This window comes from Schistocerca gregaria, chromosome 3 (assembly GCF_023897955.1).
Source record: "Schistocerca gregaria isolate iqSchGreg1 chromosome 3, iqSchGreg1.2, whole genome shotgun sequence".
Taxonomy (NCBI): Eukaryota; Metazoa; Arthropoda; class Insecta; order Orthoptera; family Acrididae; genus Schistocerca; species Schistocerca gregaria.
Window position 1 is genome coordinate 609,479,732 of NC_064922.1, and position 23,613 is coordinate 609,503,344.

The following is a 23,613-nucleotide window of genomic DNA, read 5'->3' on the forward strand; positions in this document are numbered from 1 at the left end:
AGTCATCAGAATATCAAAATAAACTGCAAAACGATTTAGAAGAAATATGGGAATGGTGTGAAAAGTGGCAGTTGACCCTAAATAATGAATAGTGTGAGGTCATCCACATGAGTGCTAAATGGAACTCGTTAATCTTCGGTTACACGATAAATCAGTCTAATCTAAAAGCCGTAAATTCAACTAAATACCTAGTTATTACAATTGTGAACAACTTAAATTGGAAGTAACACATAGAAAATGTTGTGGGGAAGACTAACCAAACAAGAAAGGCAGCACGTTTTGTATTATCGCGAAATATGGGAAAGAGTGTCACAAAAATGATACAGGATTTGGGCTGGAAATCATTAAAAGAAAGGTGTTTTTCGTTGCGACAGAATATTTTCACGAAATTCCAGTCACCAACTTTCTCCTCCGAATGCGAAAATATTTTGTTTACACCAACCTATATAGAGAGGAACGATTACCACCATCAAATAAGGGAAATCAGAGCTCGCACAGAAAGATGTAGGTGCTCATTCTTTCTGTGCGCTATGCGAGATTGGAATAAGATACAATTGAGACGGTGGTTAGATGAACCCTCTGCATGACACTTAAATGTAATTCGCAGAGTATCCATGTAGATGTAGATGTAGACAGATGCATTGATGTGAACCCATAACTACACTACTGTCATCCACAGCTGCACTACTGTAAACCATACCTACACTGCTGTCAACCATAACTGCACTGATGTATAACATAACACTAACGAGATGACGATAATTATATTCAAGGTGACGGACCATTAATAACCCGGGAGCTGCGATGGTGGATGTGTTTTTTTCAGTTTATGGTAAGCTCTCACTCATCATTTTAGTGATGGTGTACATCCACTAGGGAAGGTTTACCTTCCCTAATCTTTCATTTCCACCACTTCCACTATAATACATACTACACTTTAACATGGCACATGTGACCTACCTACAGTACAGATGTTACTGCATAACCAACTACAGTGCATGCAACAAAGGTCAGCCAGTGCTGTAAAAAAAGTATTGAATCGTTACTTATGTGTATTGTATTTTAAAAACTACTGTTGCTGAGTGGGCGCAACAATAACGCTAACAATAAGCGTGGTACACACTATGCAACTGACTGTCGTGTAGTCTCAATTAGTGAAGGGTCGTGAAATAAGGAGCAAGTGCACTCCTTGAAACCTAATGGTACCTGTCCATCTGCAATAGAAATGCATTAGCAGCCTGAGACCAATGTTATTCCTTTGCATTATAAGCGAAAACCCTAATGAAAAGCGCTCACAGGCGATTTCTCTATCGGAGAAATTGTAAAGGATACATGCGAATAGTTGGGGAATGTCTACAGCCTATTCATATGGCACAAAAAAGCTCAGGGTGACTGGACAATTATTGCCAAACAGCTTTTAAACAGAACTGACTTTCCAAATTGCATTGGTTCTGTGGACAGAAAGCATGTGAGACTGAAGAAACCCGTTAAGAGTGGCTCAGAGTTTTATAATTACAAGAATTTTTTAGACAATCCTTTTTAGCTCATATGGGGCCATTGGGGATTCTAATGTATTCAAGAAATCCAACTTCTATGAAAGACTGAAAGCTAATCAGTTGAACTTTCCAAATCCTCAAAAATTACTTCGTGACAAGGAAGGAGAACTTCAGCCTTTTAGTTTTGTAGGAGATAAAGGATTTGCACTATTTTCTGCAGCCTTATTTCATTGCTGTATCTTCAATAGTCTTCTGACACATAGCATAAAGGTTTTGTGTAAAATTAACATGAAGCAGATAGGGGAATATGCTTCAAGTATTGATTCCTTCAACATATTGGAATATTACTGTGTCAATAGTAAACAAAATCCTCACTACGTGACTATACTAAATTATCACTTTCAGTGAAGCCATACAATTCTTTGCTACTAAGTCACCACTTTTAGTTATAAAGATTCATCACTTTAATTTGTGTTGCTTAGATTCTTGAATTGTAGGCAGTTGTCATTGGTTAGATAATTTTTCAAGTCCTTTCATCAAATATGAGGTGCCTCTTCGATTGAGCATTCCACAGTGAAGTCGCTTAATTTTGTTGATGAGATGTGAATCACTAATTTACACACATGAGCTCAATTTATTAAATGTTAAACAATTCTAAAAATGAAAGAGCAATGTTGTGCAAGAAGCATAATTTTTTCAAATGATAAATAAACATTTTCTTACTGCGTATTTCAACAACCAGTATTCCAGGTTTCTATCCAGTAAATATTATGTTATTCAAGTGTCAATTTTAGGACCAATATTGTTCATGTTATATGTGATTGACTTACAAAGCAGAAGAAAAGACGCTTCTTCAGTTTCAGAGTTACAAGTTCTCATAATAGCAGCTTAACTTCCTCTACCAAATTCAAAATAGATTTACTGTCTACGAGCATAGAAAAAAATTCAGGAAGTAAATATTTCCTAAAACATTAGAAACACCTTAGAGAAGAAGTTTCTAGCCATTGTGATTGTAAACTAACTTAGGCTGGCAGCCACATGTAAACTATTTAAGACGAAACATTTCTGAGGCAATGTTTATGATCAGAAAGTTATAAGCAACAGTAGATGAGAACATTTCGTTTTCTGTCTATTGTGTTAATATTCATTCTCTTCTGACACACTGGAAAATAATTGCTATTCTGAATGGTTATTTGTAGCTCAGAAAAATTCTGTCAGATTGATGTGCAAAGTCCCAGCTACAACTCATTGTAAGGATTTATTTATTAAGCTAAGTATCACAACCTTCCTAAGTACGTGCATATTTCAATCTCTCTTATACATTGAGAAAACCTTGTCCAGTTATCCTATCGGTTTTGAGGTCCATAGCTATAATACACAACATTGCAATGACATAAAAACTACTGTGTCTATGCCAAAACTCTAAACTACTTCAAATTCACATCCATTAGGTTACTTAGTAAACTACTGTTCTCAGTAGAGACTCTGGAGCTGAAGGAGTTTGAGAAATGTGTAAACAATTTATTAATTCATAATTGTTCTATAATTCTGAAGAATTGTGTGGCCATAGTTTTTATTTATATGTGTACACATTGTCTTCTCTGTGTATATTTACTGGCTTGCCTACGCAAGTGTTATACTCACAAAAATGTTTCCTTTTTGGGCGATAAAATCAATTATGTGTGTGTGTGTGTGTGTGTGTGTGTGTGTGTGTGTGTGTGTGTGTGTGTGTGTGTGTGAGTGAGTGAGTGAGTGAGAGAGAGAGAGAGAGAGAGAGAGAGAGAGAGAGAGAGAGAAGCAAGAAGAGCTGGAGAGATGGAGGGGAGGGGAGATTCAGTAATCATGCAGCCTCACTTTTGTTAGGAAATAAGTTGCTGATTGCAGCTCTTCAAAATTTATGGTAGCGGTAGCCAAGAACTCGACTCATGAGCTGTGCCCTGGCATGAGTTCCATAGTGTTCATCCTAGCTGCATATTTTCCCCACCAGTATGACACACTGTCTGAACATGGGGAGGGGGAAAATGTGAATTCATCACATTTCAATGGTAATGAAATCGCACTGTATAGAACATCTTTCATATTTCACATTTCTCAAGAACACATATCACAAGCAAAACAAATTTTAATATTATTTAATTATATTTGGTACACTGTAGAAATAATATAACTATTAACTCTCAATATACAGACAAGAACAGACAACATCACAGATTTTCTCAGTCACACTGCCACATAATCGCGACTTGTTTAGTTTCATAATCGATAAAAAGTCTTACACACCCACACAGACATGCACACACACACACACACACACACACACACACACACACACACACACACACACACACACACAGACACACACATACGTTGATCAAAATACTGCATTTTCGCAAACTCATTGTATGAATTCTCAATATAAAAATTCCAGAAAATTTCAATGTAAAAGTATTTGTCTATAAAACAGAAATCACACTGCAGAAAATCAGTTACATCTGTATGCGCACAGGGCCACATCCAACTGAAACAGCAAATGGCCTCGAAAGCAGCTCAAAACAAAAAGATGTCAGACCGACAGTGTCTTCCAAACTTTTAGAAAACTATGCCTATATTTCCTTCCAGTAGACAATGAATTCTTCAGAACTTGTGTTTTCATTAATATAAGTGAGCTTAGGAAATTGGTCTGTGTTTCTCAAAATTTGTCCCTCCTACAAAGTAATTTTATTTTTAGATGCGAACTCCACAGTGTAAAGTGCGTTAAAAATCTCGCAAGCGACTCACCTTGAGAATGAGTGAAAGGCTATCAGCCAAAATATCAGCACATGAGTTAATAGTATCATGGATGCACTCTCAAAGTATCATGGAATACAGAAATAAATTGTTTCACCTCTTGCAATATCTTACTGTGTGCAGTGGACAGTTAAGTTCACATAAATGTGAGATCTGAAATCAATTCCATTTACGGATTTCACATCAAAAAACTGTTGTAGGTATGGCTCTTTGCTTAACCAAGGTACCTTGCAACAGCAAATAAAGTCTCCATACTCTTCGTTCAATTCCATTGAAAACTGTCACAGCTGACAGTGGAGTAATATGTGTAATTTCAGAAACTTTCCTGTTTATACCACCAATTTCTTCACATGCACTGTGCTTGCAAAGTCAGCACAAAGTGCTTATTGATGTACAGAACAATGAATCGCCCCTAACGATCGTTGTAATTTTTTTCTCTTGTTATCCCCATTCAGTTTTAAAGACTTGTGACGATAGATCCCTAGATTACCTCTTGTGGCAGGCAATGGACTTGTGAACGTCCCTTATACCACGAAAAAATAGCGAAGGGTGAACGGCGCCGACACCACGATTCTTCCGCACTGAAGAGAGTTATTCAGATCGCAGCACTAAAGGAAGTATCGCGATGTACCGTTTATTTTCGAGAAGGACTGAGCAAAGCTGAGAAAGCCAAGCCTCAGACTGCTCACTCAGCTCATGTGTGTTTGGTCCGCTGTGGCTGGTCCACATTTATGACATTTGCCTGCCTGTTTTGAAGATGATTACGTATGGCACACCTATAGTATTTAGACTTGGATGAAATTCGATCATGGTACCAAATGACTAATCAACGAAAATGTTTCTTCATCACTGAATATGTGATAGTACCAAGTATACACATTTTGTCTTTTGTAACGCAAACGCTTTCTGTTAAGGCACTTCCCATTTACATGGTACAATGTGGAAGAGGCCAGAACAGAACTATTGGTTAAGAACACAACATCGAATAGCAGTGAGCATCAATACTTTTTTTGTGGAGACATATGTTGGGCTAGGTCTAGATAAATGGTGAAATAAATCCTCATATCATTTAGCCCAGAATACTTACGAAAATTAAGTCGTCTATTAGGGTCAATTATGTTACAATTTAGGGAGAGTTTTCCACGAATAAAAAGTTCCTGTAACTACACTCTAGGAATTGTGAGTGTACATACCCTCTATGGCTCTTGCTTAAAGTTGTATCATACTGCAGTAAAAATGCCTCTTATTGTTGGCTATGTTAAAATTATGGTTATATATACTTCACTCTTTTTACAGTATAGTTTTATGCTATTTTTTCCTGTCTTCTAGCGCTTTATTTTTATCAGACGTTTCATGGTACGCAGTGGTTTATCTTCAGCAAGTATAATATACAACTGATAATGTTTGGAATAAAATAGTTGGACGCTACTACGAAGTTGGAGTGGCGGAAGGGTAGTCGAAGAAGTGGAAGGTGAAGGGGTAATAAGTGAGTAGAACACTATTATAATTACTATTTTATGTTCTATCTTGTACAATTTTGTTTCGCTGGTTTAATTATGCTTAATTGCTTGAAAAAATATTTTATTATTGTCGTCGTGAGTAGGTAATTTGTGGTAGACGCTTGAAGGAACCGCGCATTACTCCTTGCGTCTTGCCTTGGATACTTGTATGTGTAAAATAGTATTAGTACGCACAAATTATCAAATTAAGGCAAGGGCTAGTTACGTGATGAAAGGTATGCTATTAGTGTGTATTTAAAATGACACACTCAGATAAAGAGGAATATTCAGTTAATGGGTTTTATTACGACAGAATTTGGATGTCATTTTTGCTTAGGCAGATTAAACAATTCTTAACAGGCTGTAGAATATAATTTTCTTAGAGGTTCGGAAATGAATGTTGTGGTAAACTACCTAACATTATTTCTCACTAAGTCAGGTAGAAAGAAACAGCAGTACAATGTTACGCATGCGAAACATCGTATAGAGACAGGTGTCGATCGAGACTATTTTGTTGTGCTTATTTAAATTTGTCAATGGTTGACTGTGTGATGAAACTGTGTTATGGTCTTTGGGGGGAAAAACCAAAGTGGAAGAACGTCTGCATAAGTGTAGTTTGTCACATGTCGGCAACTTCATCCAGTCGTTTGTTACCGACAACGGTAGCATTGCGAAAGTATCGTGTTGCTCGTGGGATATAAATGGGTTGTCATTGCCAATCTTTCACAGTTAAAGATTCCTTCTTCTGACAGCGGATCGTCGTTTGAACTTGTGTGAACGTCATGGAATCATCTTTTCACCAAAAGTACGCTTTGTATCATCGTATACTTAAGTTACAGATAATTAGTTCTATGTTATGATTGAAAACTTAATGACGAAAACATTCTAAATGGTGAATTGAGTTTCAGAAACATAATATACTGTTCGCTAGGGATACTGAGATTTGCAGTAAGGAGTGAAATACCGGTAGCGTAGGCCTAATAATTGCGGCTCTATAGATTAAGTGCGCTAGAAATAAAGTTCTTGCTCAGAGACTTGCCGGCTGCCTATTAGGTTCAGCCGCACAGACAAGTTCGAAACTTCATGATTTTCCTTTATACTTACTACATACTACTAGGGATCCCATTTCTGGTAACTCGTCTATGCAGAATCTTTGTAGACCCTTACAGGTAGTGGAGGGGAAAGGGGGAGGGGTATAGTAGTAGTAGTAGTTAGCTTAAAAAACTACACTAGAAAGAGTAATTTATTAAGGAAAATAGATAATGGCCAGTGACTGAAACTGGTAGCAAATTAACAAATTGTTCTGATGCAGCAAAGTGTCATGAATTTCCTGAAAAATATATTTTCTGCTGATACTTGCCTGAAGAAAACATTTGAAATGTGTGATAGTTTGCTTGTGAGTGAGTAAAGCCAGCAGGTTAGGTTGAATTTAATGGGAATAGTTTGGTAATGAGCTGGTGAAGCCAGAAAATGACGGCATTAAAATAACTGTAAGTATTGTTGTGACATGTGTTTGACAAATATTTGAATTTGACAAGTGGTTTTGCTGTCAAGAGTCAGAGTAGATGGATGATATTTGTGGGTTTAATATTTCCTGTCATGTAATAAGATAATATTTTGAGCATATTTTGGTGTGCCAGAAATTGTATCAGCCCAGAAGTGAGCTACCTAGAATACACACTGTGTTAATTTGTGTAGTTCAAGTAGCCTTTGGTTAAGGCCCAATAAGTTAGGGAGTCTTAAATTAACGTTACTTGCCTGTGAGATTTTATTGATATCAACAATGTCCTTAAAATGAAGAGCAGCATCTTTTCAATGAACACCTACAGAAGTGTTCTGTATGTTGCAAGCAAATGCTGGATACTTTCGAAACGGTATTGAATGCTGTTAAGGAAAATTGCTGATTTACAATTTGAGTTGAAAGAATTTTCCTCCTGGCAATTTTTTCTATGTACTGCAGGAATGCTTGAGGTCCATTTCAGTTCATTATAGGGACACGTGATTCACTGAAATTTCTGGAAAAGTAAATATACTTTTTGTATATAGATGTGTGGGACATGCTTTATTTATAAGGGAAAGCAACTAAATCCATTTTGCAGTGCAAAAAATTTTCGTATGAAATTGTTTCCACTTTGTTTTGTTTGCCTAGCTCAGTAATACTGATGTGGATTTCCCTTGTGTTAACCATATTGTTTCATTTATTTATTTATTTATTCTTTGCCCATGGACTCCAGCTGAGAGTATTGGGTGCGTCATAAAATAGGCATCAAACTTCATTTCATTATATATAAATGAAACAAATAATTAAACAGAAATAGTCCATAAGCATACAAAGGTATTACGTGTTCCACATTATATGTACACACAAATCCAAACTGTATATACATTTCTATGTGAGATATAGTTTCAAATGATTTTTAAAACATTTTAGGTCTGTTTCTTTTTTAATGATTTTGGGGAGTTTATTAAAAAACCTTTTGCCTGCTTCTTCTGGGGCAGTCATAGAGTTTTTGATTTGTTTATCATGTAGTAGGGCAATTCCATGTCAAATCAACAAATGCTACAACCTGACCCCCTCAAAATTTTTTGAAATTAAGTATGCATATGTTAGTCATAAATCATGGCACAAATTAATTTTTTCACATATATCTGATGAAAAGTTGTGAAGTAATGGACCTTCAAAAATGGAAAAGATGACAAAATTTTGACTTGCGGAACAATGTTGTTTTCTTTACAACTCGTGTCCTAATTAAGCTAGAACAATAAAATTTACTTTATTGGAAAGCTCTTTTGAAGAGCTTTTATATGATACCAAACATCATTAGTTCAATATATATACACAAATTGTTAAAAACATTGTTGAATTTGCCGAATTTTGAAAACTTGTATTTTTAAAATTCTCAAAAAAATATATGTGAAAGATACACTTTACATCTAAATATTCTGAATGTTTCAACATGGGATAAGCATGGGATCACTATCAAAAGCAATTTTACGTTAAGGGTGATGCTTTAAAAATTCGTAAAAACTAATTTATTTTATATATTGGGCAGACTTCTTGCCAGCTGTTTGTTGTTGTAAAATGTGGAAATTAAAAATAACTTATAATTGACAAAAGAACATATGTTTTATGCTTCTGTAATTAATAAATATGAAATGAAAACTTTAAAATAAATAGAGAAAGATGAATACCCGAGATCAGACCTAAATTCAGTTAGTAATTACTATTATTTACAAATGGGCATCCTATTAGTGCACTTCTTCATACTTCAAACTAATCAGTCTGTTGCACATCAACATTTACGCAATGGATAACTTAATGTTCGCCCTGTAGCAGTTTGAGGGTTCATGATTGCCGCTACTTCCCTACTGCTTGTGGAAAGAATGTCTGGGTGACTTGGAAATGTAAAAGATGGTGGCGGTCCATGTGGATGTAAGAAACTGTGATTTCATCCTTCTCCTGATTTTGTTTAAAGTGCACAGGTTAACCGCCAGTGTCCATTATAATGACAAGCAACATATCCTTTTATGTCTTTGAACGGTATTGTATCACTGTCAGAAACTGCTACCACTTCAATTTTACTATCATCAGAGTTTGAATAGACTTTTGTTATTATTTTGTCCTTGCTAACAGGAATAAAAGCGTGAAGTTTTTATGTCCCTACAATTTTACAGCATTTCTCAAATCTCTCCATAAGTTTCACTTCGTTTTTGTGATCTTCTTTAGTAGCATACTTGAAGTTCATTCCTTCTATGTTACCCTTGGCAAACATATAAAGTTGTTTTGGTGTCATTATTTGATCAATTGCAAACTTGCTCGAGCTGCAAGTCATTTCACTGTTCCGCCAACACCATCACTAGCTCCCTTCCCATGCGAGGTGGCTGAAAAATACCATTCAGATTAAGTTTGGAAATCTTCTTCATGATGGCACAGGTTGATAAAGTTCTTCCTATTTTTATAATGAGCTGCTGCTCCATCAGAAAAATAATGTATTTTTCTTGGTTTTCTACCAGATTTAAGTCAGGAAGTCCATCAAGTACGACTGGAACAAATGCACAGCATCAGTGTCATGTGTTCGGCATTCTGATATGATTACAAGACTTGTGCGCACGAATTTGTTCCCATCCTTGTAATAAGCAACAATGGGATGAATCGTTGCTTGCATGTTTGTCCAATGATAGCCTTGAACTTTGTTCTGGATGACAAAGGAGTAATTCTCAGAAAAGTCACAGATCGCTAAGACCTCGCCTTCTTTAAAGTTTATTTCTCAGTCTCTTTTGGAAGGTTGATTGTTGACTAGCAACAAATGAATGTTGTGCAAGCGATTTTAATTTATCAAAATAAAAAAAAATCAAAGTTGTCAAATGATTTTATGGTTGTTTCTAGAGATGTGTGATCAACAGAAACCCATTGCTGATAAGTTATATTATCAATATCATTAGTATTCAACAAATCTTGTAAATATCTCTTACATGTTTCTGGGCCAGGGCAGAATTTACATTCACCAAAATGACAAGCAGTTAATGACGGATTACATACAACTCTTGCAATGCAGTCTTCGTAAGTTACACACACACACACACACACACACACACACACTCACACACTTACTTACTTACTACTACTTCCAGCTAAAATACAATTTTTGGGATGTAGGTCTGCAAACTTTGAAAGTCCAATGTGGAGCTCTGGATGGTTGTCTTTAAAGTCCGCGTAAATTTCTTTCAAATTACTTAACTATCCCTTTTTGTACTTGCAGTTTTTCCCCACTATCTCTCACAAGCACAAAATCTTTATTCCCAGGCATTGCCCTGCTTATCTCAGAACAATAAGTTTCTAACAAAATCAGCAGTTTGATCAAGAGTCTTGCCAGGTTTTGGGTTTGGTGAAGACAAAATTCCCTTGGCCTTCACCAAATCTTTTACTCTTCGAGCCATGTAATTTGTTATGGTAAATTCATCTTGAAGGTTCTTAACACTCCAGCTTTTGGGTAAAATGGTAAGAATTTCCATCTGTTTACTTTGAGAGGCACATGTACGAAATTTATCTTTTAGCTGACTGATCACTCAGATTCTCCATGATAATGTACCACCCCTTCTTTTTTGGAAGGAAGCAATAATACCTTTGTTTGAATTGTTGAAGTTAATTTAATTAGTTTTTCCTTAGGATATTTTGCTTCACACAGTCATTTCTTCTTAATTGGCGATTCACCAGCGGAGTGCAAAGCAGCATTCAGCCTTTCTAAGGTCTCACTTGCTGCAATGTCAGGTACGTCACCATCACATAAAACCTTGTTTCACCACAGAATACAGTAGATCATTATTATTTTCTGTGCTAGAAGTATCACAAATTTCTACTTGTGCAATTTTTTTATGGCAGTTGTCACACACTTTTTGATTCAAAGTTAAGAAAGGTTTTCCTGTTATCATCCATTGTGAAACAGGCCGTAAGCTTTTCTTGGGGTTATTGTGACCCTTTTCATTAAATGGATTACAGCACAAAGCTGAAATTTTATGCCTTTTCTAGTTCTCAAGTGAACAAACATAATTTAAAAAAATGTTTTTGAAGTTGAGTGCCCCAGCTTTCTATATTAAATACTATACAATAGTATATTACTTCTCTATTCTTTAACTTCCTGTAAAAAGAAAATTACATTATGTTAATAGTATGCAAACATTAACTGGTTGTAGGCATACAAACTAAGACTCTTCTAGGGTTGTACCAAAGTACCTTCAAGTTAGATTCAAAACACGTTTCAAAATTAATCACATAATTTCACTAAAGCTGCCTCACAACAAAAGAATGTGTGGGTCACTTTCAACAATAGGTGAAAATTGCTGACAATATTAACCAGAGATAAAATACTGAATAGATTGCAGATACTAACACCAAAGAATCATTTTATATAAAATCTTTAAAATGAGTGAGCTTCCTTTTTTTCCCCCTGTGGTTTTACCGCTATTAATAAATAGTTAGCACTAAAGTTCAATAAGCAGTTATTCGTTTCAAAAGTACAATTTTTGTACCATGTAACAGAATCCGACTCCGTAATATTTTCCCCATGTGTAGCAAAATATTAGAAATTCACCCATCTGTGATTTTGGAGAATCGTGGTAAACGTAAATGTGCTTTTGATAGTGATTCCATTCTCGTCCCAAGTTGAAACTTTCTGAATATGTAGATGTAAAGTGTGTCTTTCACATTTATTTTTTGAGAATTTTAAAAATACAGTTTTTCAAAATCTGATAATTCAACTATGTTGTTTTTATAAACAATGTGTATATATGTATTAAACTAATGATGTTTGGTATCATATAAAAGCTCTTTAAAAGAGCTTTCCAATGAAGTAAATTTTATTGTTCTAGCTTAATCAGAACACGAGTTATAAAGAAAATATGTGAAAAAATAAATTTGTGGTACTATTTAGGAGTACTACAGGCATACCTAATTTCATTTAAATCCAAGTGGGTAAGGTTGAAAATGGTTTCATTTGTTGATTAGACGTGGAATGACACAGTGATTTTTATTTCCTCTTGTACCGTGTTTGTGTACATCTTTATTTAGGAGGTGTTTATCGCTTGACCTTACTGCCATTTTGCTTTGGTATATGTACAGTGAATATACTGTCATATTATACTGCACAGAAGCTTGCCTACAGGTTTGTCTTCGTGGTATTTTTGCAATGCATCTCATTGCCCTTTTCTGAATTGTGAATATTCTTTTTAGGTAGCCAGCTTGTGCACTTCCCCATATAGGAACTGAATAAGACAAATGTGGGAAGAAAAGTACAGAATACATTTATCTGAGGACTTTATCATCCACAGTCTTTGCTGTTTTATGCATGATCTGTTTTACAGTGTGTTTATGTGACCCCCCATGCCAAATGTTTGTTTACTATAGTTCCTAGAAAGTTTGTGCTGGTTACTTCTTTAATAGTTTTCCCATTTATATTAACATTTAAATTATAATTTTCTCAATGCTTGGTCTGAAATACTACATTCATTGTTTTAGACTGATTCATAAACAGGTTGTTTTGTGTTAAATATTTATTTGCATTTTCTATATTCAGGAGTGCTTCCTTCTCAGGTCTTCCTTTGTGTCAGCTGTGCAAATGATTGTTGTGTCATCAGCATACATTATAAGTTTCTGATTTATATAGCCAGGGAAGTCATTTATGTAGAGTATAAATAGTATTGGCCCAATCACAGACCCTTGCGGCACACTGTGTTTAACTGTTTGTAATTCTGATCTGTAGTTTGTTATATTTCCCCCACTAGTATGTCTGATTTCTGTGCATTATTTCCTATTTGTAATTTATGATTTAAGCGTGTCATAGCATTTTCCTCTAATTCCATACTGATATAATTTCATCATTAATTTTGAGTGGTTCACACAATCAAATGCCTTAGGTCCATAAAAATCCCACAAGTCTTTTGTTGACTTCCCTTCTCTGAAACCATGTTGTGGTCAATGCAGTATACTGTACTTTGTTATAAAACTTAGAATTCTATTCTTTATCATCATTTCATAGATTTTAGCAAATGTTGAGATCAGTAGTATTGGCCTGTAATTTCCAAATTCATCCCTGTTCCCTTTCTTAAATATTGGCTTCACGTTACTTACTTTCTGTGAAGCTGGAAATATACCTTCTTCTATCGCAGCATTCAGCATGTGTGTCGATGGTTTTAATAACCATTCTCTGCATTCCTTTATGAGATGTGATGTGACACCATCCAAGCCAGATGAATGTTTAATTTTAAGTTGCTTTATTAGGTTTGGCACTTCTGTATCTGTTGCAGGTATGAAAACCATAGTATGATTTGTATGTGGGGGGGGATTAACAATTTACTTACTGCATTTGTTTTATTTTGTTATATTAATTCGCCTGCTACAGTAATATTATGTCCGTTAAAAGTATTGGCTATTTCTAGAGGTTTTGTGTTGCTTTTCCCACTCATCAGTGAACAGATGTCCTCTGCCCGATTTGTTACTTTTTCTCTCTTCATTAATGAAAGACTATAAACCTTTTGAGTAGTTCTTTCCCTTATCTATAGACATCCTGATAAATGATGCTTTAGTTTCTCTGATAGAACTACAGTACTCTTTTATTTTATACAGTGTGTTGTAGGCCTCAATATTTTTTTGTTTGGAGAGGTCATAATACACTCTGATTATTTCTGGCATGGATTACTTCTCCAGTCACCCAGTTTTTGTTTTTTTTTTCCTGTTTGACAGTCCTTTTACTAACAGGACATGTAACGTCATAATAAGTGAATAAAGAAAAAAACTGGTTCCATTTGGTGTTTGCATCTTTAGCTGCATAGGCCTATATTGTTTCCCAGTTTTCTGCCTCTTAACATCTTTTTTTAGCAGATTTATGTTATGTGGGTAGTTCTGTCTTCGCATCTCCCATATCTTCTGCTCTGAATCACTAGTATTTATATTTACGTCTATCATGATTGCAAAATTGTCTGCTAATGTGGGTTTATTACCTGTGTGTCACAATAGCATGTAGGAATATTTGTTATTACACGATCAATTATAGTTTCACTATGTCTTGTTACTCTGGTTGGTTTTTATTTTTAGATTGTATATGCACAATAAGTCCAGTAGGATCTTAGTATTGTCTGTATTTTTACTCGTGTCTATGTTCAGATCTCCTATAATGATCAAATAAGCATATGTTTTTGAGAGGTGTTGGATTATATCTTCCAGCTGTTCAATTAAGGTTTTAATTACACCATTTGGTGATTGATACACAACATAAATTCCCAGCAATTTTAGTTTCCAGTGCTGTAGCTTCAAAGCTCAATTATATAGTATATCTTGTTATGTTTATGGCTTTAGTTGATTTATAGTTAGAAAAAATGGCAACCCCACTACCTTTATTGGAAGTTCTGCAAAAACTGGCTACTTTAACATAATTCTTAAAGTTGTACATTCCTATGTGATTTTCTTTTAGCCCATGTTCTGTAACTACTAGAATGTTCAGCCTATACTCCTGTAATATTACCTCTAGTTCCTCTGTTTTATTGTTTATGTATTGAACATTTTGGTGAAGTATTCTAACAGTTAGCTTTAAATGTAATAGTTTCCCTTCCTGAACATACTAAGCACTTCACTTGCTCCCTTTGCTTCTGGTACTATGCAGTGATTTTTTTCAGTTTGTGTCATTAAACCTGGATCGTGTCTTTGTCCGGTGTTTATATTCCTCTCACTATTATCACGCTGGTATTGAAGATGGACAGTTTTACTTACATCTTTTTCCATGTTCTTTCTGCTTACTCGGTACCATAAAAAATCCTCTTAGTGCAGCAGGTCTCCTAGTTCTCAGGCATCTGTCTTGATTGGGAGTTGCTTCTGCTGTTGATCTCCCAGGCCTCAAGTACCTCTTCTATGTGTTCGCTGTTGCTGGTGGCGCCTGTGCTCTCCGGCTTGGTGGCTGCCCATCTTTGTTAGCTGCTGCGGCTAATGACCCTTGTATGTTTTCCTCAGATGCATTTTCGTTGCTTTGGGGTAGTATTATGGGGTCTGCTGTTCTGGATGCTGTTGCTGATGACAGCTCTGCTGAGGATTGCAGTGATTTTGCTGCTGTTGGTTTATTTGACACTGCTGCTGAGAATATCTGAGCCTTTGCTGCTGCTACTGGTGTTTGTTGTAGCTCTACTGCAGATAATGATGGTTCCACTGTTACAGACAACTCTTGTTTGGCGGAATTAGGATTGGAGACACTTCCATTACAGATGACTCATTAATGAATTTAAATATTTCAGCAATAATAATCTTTTCCCTTTTACGTTCATGTGGAGACCATGTCTTGTGAAGTGCTCTCTGTGAACACTGTTTATCTCTACGAAAGTCATATTCTGGAAACCTCTACATATTTTCTCGAATAGCCTGTTTGCTGTCACAATCTCGATGTTTCCGCACAAGTTTTCCATCAGATCGTGTCTCCTGGGGATACTAACAATGTAGAAATGCACTCGAGGCATCCTTTTGATTGTTTCCTTTAGGATTCTCGTTGCACGCCAAGTTTCATTACAGTAAACATCATTTGCGCAGCTGTTACCGGTCATTAATATGTTGTCACTGTTTTTCAGAATTTCGCATAATGGCGTGCGTGGTTTTGATGATGCCTGCTACATTAAGGTCTGGGTGATTTCTTCTCATAACTTCTGTAACTCCTCTCCCATGACTATCTGCAAAAATATATGCCTGTCTGCTTGTATCCTTGCTTATGCATAACGTCATTGTTTACTTTTCTTTCTTTACGAATATTTACCTTGTGTTTTTCTCCGTTTAATTCACTTGTATCTTTTTGTGTGGATAGTTTGTTCATATTTTTATCCATAGATGCACTATTAACACTTTCTTTTCTTGCGTTTAATTCACTTGTCTTTTTGAGTGATCAGTTCGTTCATATTCCTAGCTACAGTTGTATTGTTTACACTTTGTACATTTGGTTGTGCAGACCTACGAATTTTATGGCTAGCATTAATGAGACCTTGTTGCCTTCACGATTCAGGCAGTTCCTGTATGGTTAGTACCACATTTTCCATTGTTTTTATATATTTTTTTATAATATCAAGTTCTTTTTTAAGTTCATCATGCACACTGTCTTCTATTCCCGCGTAGCGCTTTTCACTCGCGATCTCGTGGCCGTTACTCTGTCACATTTACACTGTATTTGTAAATCTTCTTGAGCAAAGCAGTGTGAATGGTACCATTTATGTTGAAACACGCATATTCTAATTCCATTTAGCACTGTTTTGTCACAAACAATACACTTGATGGAAATGAAGTCCTCAAAAACTGCAGAGCGGTTTAAAGTTACGTGTACACTTGCCGCCATATGCCTTGTTGGTTCCAGCTATTGGCTGTAACTGAAATTTCTGTTTCTATGCACATTATGAAGACTTGCTGACTGTAGTGAAATCCTATACGTTGTTACTTTATTTGTATGGGTGGTTAAGGACTATTATCAGTTTTTCCTACTTTAATTGTCCTCCACACCTATTCCCTTCTTTCTTCAATCAAAGTTAAAGAAGTTGGATATCCTCTTGAGTAATTTTGCATTTTTCCATATCCTTTCTGTTTTTTTCTTTATCTGCAGGTTAACTGTTTTCAATTTTTGCAAAATAAGCTAATTAATTTTATTTTGACTTTGACAGTCTGTTCTTTGAATTAAGTAAAGCAGTCGCCAATCTGAAGAGTGTTTTGAACATCACAGTGCTTTAGTAGGTGTGGTCCTGTTTGAGGTGGTATATTGGGATAACCATGATCATAGATGTCATGTTTATCCGGGTATTTCTCTGTTCCATTTCTTGTTGTTTAGTTTTATGTTCTGTCAGCAAGTGATGTGTAAATGAAACTTCCATTGAAGCAGATGTGTAATTGAATAAATAAATGTAGCAATATGCTAAGCAATCCAGCAGACAAAAAATTTGGTTCTGTCATTGCTTGGAGGAAGGTCTTTTTCTGTCAAATTTGTAAATAGCAAAACTTGGAATTGAAATGGCGAAAATGGCATAACATCTGGAAATAGCCTATTCAATGCAAAGGTTTATAGCAGTAGAATTTAGGGTTCTGAGCCAACTGTGAATTGAATGCTGTGCATGTAGCTCTCAATTGTTATCAGAACCATATAGAACTTTACCTGTGCATTAATGAAATATTTCATAAATCTTTCACAAGCATTGATTGTTTCTTCAGAGCTCCTTGTTGTTAGATATGGATATGGCCTCCTTTCTCCCCCCCCCCCCTGCTTGTTGCAAGAAGTGTTTGATTCATTGTAAATATATTGGGATACAGAAAGTAATGAGCTTCAGAATGGTTTTACATCCACCTTTTAAGATTTCAAAGGAATACCCTAATGGGGAAGTACGGAAGTGTCTGATTCCACCTGTCTGCTTTGACCCATGACGTCACAAATATGACGGAAACGACCATCCAGTACGACTCAAATATGGCGCCTATGACGTCTTTTCGTAAACATAACAAACACAAAAATACACCGAAAAACACACACACCTTCCACAAAAAACCTAATCAAACTAACGGGACAAGAGTGGGACATTGGGGGTTTTTGGGTGGGGACAAACTAAATATGAACACACGCCACTACACCAAATGACAAAAAAACAGAAAACAAGACACCACAATCTCATTTCTTGATGACACACTGAACACTTCAAGAGTTCAGCCAACTGGCCAAATAGCTGAAGAAATGTTATTAGCGACAACGCACTGTTCCCCATCACTGACATTCAAAAACTGTTGACCTTGTCAGTCATATCCATACCTATCAAAGACATAAACAAAGCAATTTACCAAAACTCTCATACGATGAACAGAAAAACACAATAACATAGACATAACAAAACAAAAATCGTTAACTCACTGACTGCTGGAAGCAGTCACCACCAATACCACACACATGCAATGCTACCACGCAAGTGAACACCGTACGCCACATAAACACACAACACATAAACACACCACCAGAGAGCAGCATCAATCACATCATAACGACATCTACAAACACACCACACTCATAAACTAAACTCCTCTCTGTCGTGACGTCACACATAACAGCCCTACATCATGGGTCAAAGCCGACAGGTTGAATCGGATGCTTCGGTTCCACCCCCCCCCCCCCCCCCCCCCATGATGTTTACAGATATTGCTCCAAACAGGTGAGCTCTTTTCTGTGCATCAGAAATACATTACTTTCTTAGGATTCACTTAGCAAATGGATGTATAGTTTATGCTGTGGAGCAGTATATGATGTCAGACAATAAAGCTGATGAGATGTAATCATGCTATAGTATTCCTCATACATTCTGTCTCCTCAGATGCTTTTAAAGTTACTCAGTATGTGAACTTGGTTCTCCACCTGCATAGAATGGTGAGCAACTTGTAATTCTAGAATGAGAATTTCACTCTGCAGCGGAGTGTGCGCTGATATGAAACTTCCTGGCAGATTAAAACTGTGTGCCCGACCGAGACTCGAACTCGGGACCTTTGCCTTTCGCGGGCAAGTGCTCTACCAACTGAGCTACCGAAGCACGACTCACGTCCGGTACTCACAGCTTTACTTCTGCCAGTATCCGTCTCCTACCTTCCAAACTTTACAGAAGCTCTTCTGCGAACCATGCAGAACTAGCACTCCTGAAAGAAAGGATACTGCGGAGACATGGCTTAGCCACAGCCTGGGGGATGTTTCCAGAATGAGAATTTCACTCTGCAGCGGAGTGTGCGCTGATATGAAACTTCCTGGCAGAGCACTTGCCCGCGAAAGGCAAAGGTCCCGAGTTCGAGTCTCGGTCGGGCACACAGTTTTAATCACACTCACACAGGGTTGAATAACTGTGTAGTGATAAGCAAGTATAAAAACAATGTCAGTAGGTCATCGCTTTGTAATGCAATGCACTTTACAAATCCGTGTCGGGCATCAAGAACAGTTATTGATAACAGAATTATTACTGAAGATATTAAACAGTTGGCACGTGTTTCTTAATAATAAATGTATCCTTAAATGTTAAACTGTTATCAATGATAAAAAAATGCTTTGTCAGATGTACTGACATTTCAGATAGGCCATTGTTTTGTTCTGCTCCTTTCTTCATCTAATTTTGTATGGCTGCACTGCTGTGAATATAAAATGAGTACACTAATATAAAGATTTAATAACAAAGACTTGATGCTGAAGGTGCTGGAATTGTTAGATTCCGGTACTAGAAATGGTGATTCTTGGACTTTAAACTTGGGTTTTGTTTTCTTGTTTATTATGTACTGCTCCAAGAATTGCCCTCATTAAAAATGCGTAGTGCAATTTATTTCACCCAATAACTCTTCCCTAGCTCTTGAATAGCTTCAACTTTGTTACCCAACCACTACAGAAGCAGGTTACAAAACACTTTTTCAAGTACAGAATATCAGTTCAAAAAAAATTATAAGCTGTGTGTACCAATTAATCTGTAAAATACATAAATTGCTCGGCATTTTGTGACTTTTGGGCATTCATCCAGGAATTTATCCTGAGTATTTACTCCAGCTTATAAATGCCCAGGCATTTTACATCACCAAGAAGTGCACATCAAACCACCTTGCTGTAGACCACTTAACACTAAACATGAGGTGCTATAAAGTTGGGTTAAATTTTAGTATGAAAGTAGTCTGAAATGTATTAAAGATTTGTGTTTTATAGAATGACAATTTTTTTCAGGTTGCCTTTGAAAATGCGGCGAAAAAAACTGAAGCCAACACTTAGAAGCATCTACCATTCCCCAAAATATCAACCAAAGGTTGTGCTGGAGCGTTTGAATCTGACATCCCTGAGCAAATACCATCTGTCAAAACCCAAGAAACAAGTTACACAAGCAGCCACACCCATCACAAAGGTGCTTCCACTACCACCAAGGCGCAAAATCAGCATAGATTTTCTGAAAACGCAAAGTGTGCAAGAAAATGTTGTCTCCAGTGGCTCAAGTCCTATCGCAGCTTCTCGTCCAAAACGGAAAGGAAGTACAGCATCTCACTCTGATGAACAAGAAGTGCCAGTTATGGACACACACAAAACCAACAAAAGTGAGAGACTGAAAGCAAGAGCTCTTTCATCGGGCAAACCTCCTGATCACTCGCAGCCTGAATTAGGTTTCCATGCGGATATTGAGGAACCTTCACGTCAGAGGCCTTCTAGCTGCCCACCCAGAGCAGCAGTCTCATCCACAAGCAGTGTAAAGAAGGGAAATTATGAGGAAGATGGGTTTGTGAACAGTGCAGATGACATATCTAGTCGAGAAGGAACACCTGATGCTTCGTCTAGTTCCCGGCTTTGGCCCACACCAAAAATTGTCTCTGTGTCATCAATGGCAGTACTAGACAGTGAGGTAAGATGGTTGTTGGCCAGTGCCTTCATAAATGATCTGATTGTCAGCTCACAATTACTTCAGGCATGCAGATGTTTAGAAGTTGTCATTTTTGATTTACCAAATCTGGCAGCAATTGTCTGTAGTGTCCAACTGAGAAAATGTTAACTTATAAAGTGTCATTTAGCTACAAATAGTTATACATCATTAAATTTCAGAGACACACTTAAAAGTTTGTACCTTTCTACAGTTTTGTGGATTTTCTCCCTCTTTAATGTATTAGTCTTTGGGCAATAATATAAATTTCATCATAAAAATGAGATAGAATTGCTGTTCTGTTGGGTATTTACCTGTAAGATATTAAATTTCAGTGGGCTACTACCAATCATTGCTTGATACTTACACCAGTTTCCATTTTTCTATTGCATTTCCTTTATTGCATTGCAGTTAAAGTGCGAAGATGCCTCTGATGTCTTTGCATACTGCTCCTTGCATAAAACATATGGTGACACGGATTACACATTATAGTGTGTGGATTGTGTGGCTGGACCTGGTAAAGTGTACATCTCTGGCAGTTTCCATTTTTTGAAGTTCATGCTCAAAATCTAAAACAGTAGTGGAAACAGTCACATCCCTGCTAGTATGATCTGTTATGGTGCAGCAGTTACACAGATCAATATTTAGGCTCTTAAGGTTGTTCTTGACTTAATCCTTATTCAGAGCAGTATTATGGGGGTTTCTGCATGTGTGCACTTCCACAAAATTTGGCAAGGTGGTCAGAGATGCCCAATCCATCTGAGTTGGTGACCAGTGATGTTGAGTTCCTTAGTGTTACTAATTGCCACTTCAGGAACACATTTATGAACGCATTCAGTTTTATCTTCATAAGATATCTAAGCTTATACTGAACTGTTAGTTTTTAAGATCACAGTACTGTAGCATCCATGTATTGCAACCATAGAGCCATCAGTTTGGTGCACAGTGTGGGATCTCTTTGTTGAGGAAGACTTGTGTGTGTGTGTGTGTGTGTGTGTGTGTGTGTGTGTGTGTGTGTGTGTGTTTTCCAAAAGCAATGCGGGCAGCAAGCATTATTTTCTCCACATCTTTTTCCAATGATAAGTTAGTTGATAATGCACACCCTAGGGAGAGGAAGTGCTCTACTTGTTCCAAATGTGTGCTGGAAATAGATATTGAAATTGGGAAAGGCAATTTAAAGGGTTAGTTCTGTGAGGGCCTTTGTTTTTTGGGTACTGATCAGGCCAAACCGTTTATGTGCACCACTGGAAACAATGTAGATGGCTGCAGCTTTGCTGATGTATAACCAGGAGAAGCATTATCCGCATACTGCAGTTCAGTTACCTGGGTGAGATTTGTGAACATTTTAAAATGGAATCCAGACTGATTGCATAGTCCCTTACCAATTCTGTATTTTTCTACATGTGCATTGTTCAGATGGTGTCTCATAAAACATGACTGTGAGGGATGGGGCAAACAGTGTTGGCATGAGGACACATTGTTGTTTGAGACCATTGGTAATAGAGAATTTATCAGGCACTTCGCACTTGCCCAGATGTCAGGCTGCCAGTAGACACTCACAAAAGTATGAGGCTGATTCGAGAAGTCTGCTAAATTTTCATGAAATGATGGAAAAATTTTGTCGCGATTTCATGGTTGGTTAGCTCGATTGTTCGCATAAAGATTTTCACATAGAGCATACTGTTCATAGACAGCTGTATGAACTGGTCAGTGTTGACAGTGATTGAAAATGGAGAAAATAGAATTGGAAGGCTTGGACTGCTGCACAGAATTGGATAAAGTTCATACGGACTCGACTATTGTTGAAGACTGCTTACTTTTGTAGAAGCACCAAAGGTGAAGTGTGCTCTGGCCATCCAGGTGAGGTCACCCCCATTGACAAAATCTATGATAAGGCAGTGCAAGACTGTTTAATCAAAATTCCTAAGGTTGCTGAGACTGTAGGCATCTCAACTAAGTCAGTCACAGCCAATTCTCCATGCGGGACATTATACACTAAGCTGTGCATGAGCTGGGTGCCATGATTGCTCAAGCGAGCAAAAGCACAACTGGCACATTTAAACACAATGTCTGGTGAAGTTTAATTGCAATCCATAAGAATTTTTGCTCTGATCTATGGCTGTCGATGAAACAGAGGTCCACGATCAGTCAAAACAATGAACAGAGGCTGGTGAAAGTGCACCCAAGAAAGCAAAGACAATTTTATCAGTTGGTAGAGTGGTGGCCACTGTTTTTCAGCATTCCCAAGGAATAATCCTCATAAAACTTCCTGGCAGATTAAAACTGTGTGCCGGACCGAGACTTGAACTCGGGATCTTTGCCTTTCGCGGGCAAGTGCTCTACCAACTGAGCTACCCAAGCACGACTCTCACCATGTCCTCGCAGCTTTAATTCTGCCAGTACCTCATCTCCTACTCTCCAAACTTTATAGAAGCTCTCCTGCGGACCTTGCAGAACTAGCACTCCTGAAAGGAAGGATATTGTGGAGACATGGCTTAGCCACAGCCAGGGGTTGTTTCTAGAATGAAATTTTCAGTCTGCAGCTTAGTGTGCACTGACATGAAACTTCCTGGCAGACCAAACTGTGTGCCAGACAGAGACTCGAACTCGGGACCTTTGCCTTTCGTGCTTGGGTAGTTCAGTCGGTAGAGCACTTGCCCGCAAAAGGCAGTGGTCCCGAGTTCGAGTCTCGGTCTGGCACCACACAGTTTTGATCTGCCAGGAAGTTTCATGACAGTGCACAATCTGCTGTAGAGTGAAAATTTCATTCTAATAATCCTCAAAGATTACTTGGAAAAGGGCAGAACAGTAACTGGATGCTATTGTGCTTCATTGTCGGATCGTTTGATACTTCTTGGCTAAAAAGAAAAAAGGTTGGCAGGCAAAAAAGCACTTTTTCATGGATATAATCCACCATTATACAC

General features: G+C 37.1%; 1 protein-coding gene across 2 annotated transcripts in view; it reads left to right on the forward strand.

Moving 5' to 3' along the window:
• Positions 1-5,666: 5,666 nt before the first annotated feature.
• Positions 5,667-23,613, forward strand: part of LOC126353774 (uncharacterized) — a 45,702-nt gene continuing 27,755 nt past the window's right edge. The window contains exons 1-2 of one of the 2 annotated variants that reach the window (XM_050002854.1): positions 5,667-5,769; positions 20,011-20,674. In XM_050002854.1, the coding sequence (XP_049858811.1) occupies positions 20,024-20,674 (651 nt within the window). In that variant the 5' untranslated portion in view covers positions 5,667-5,769; positions 20,011-20,023. The other variant, XM_050002852.1, reaches the window with a different exon arrangement.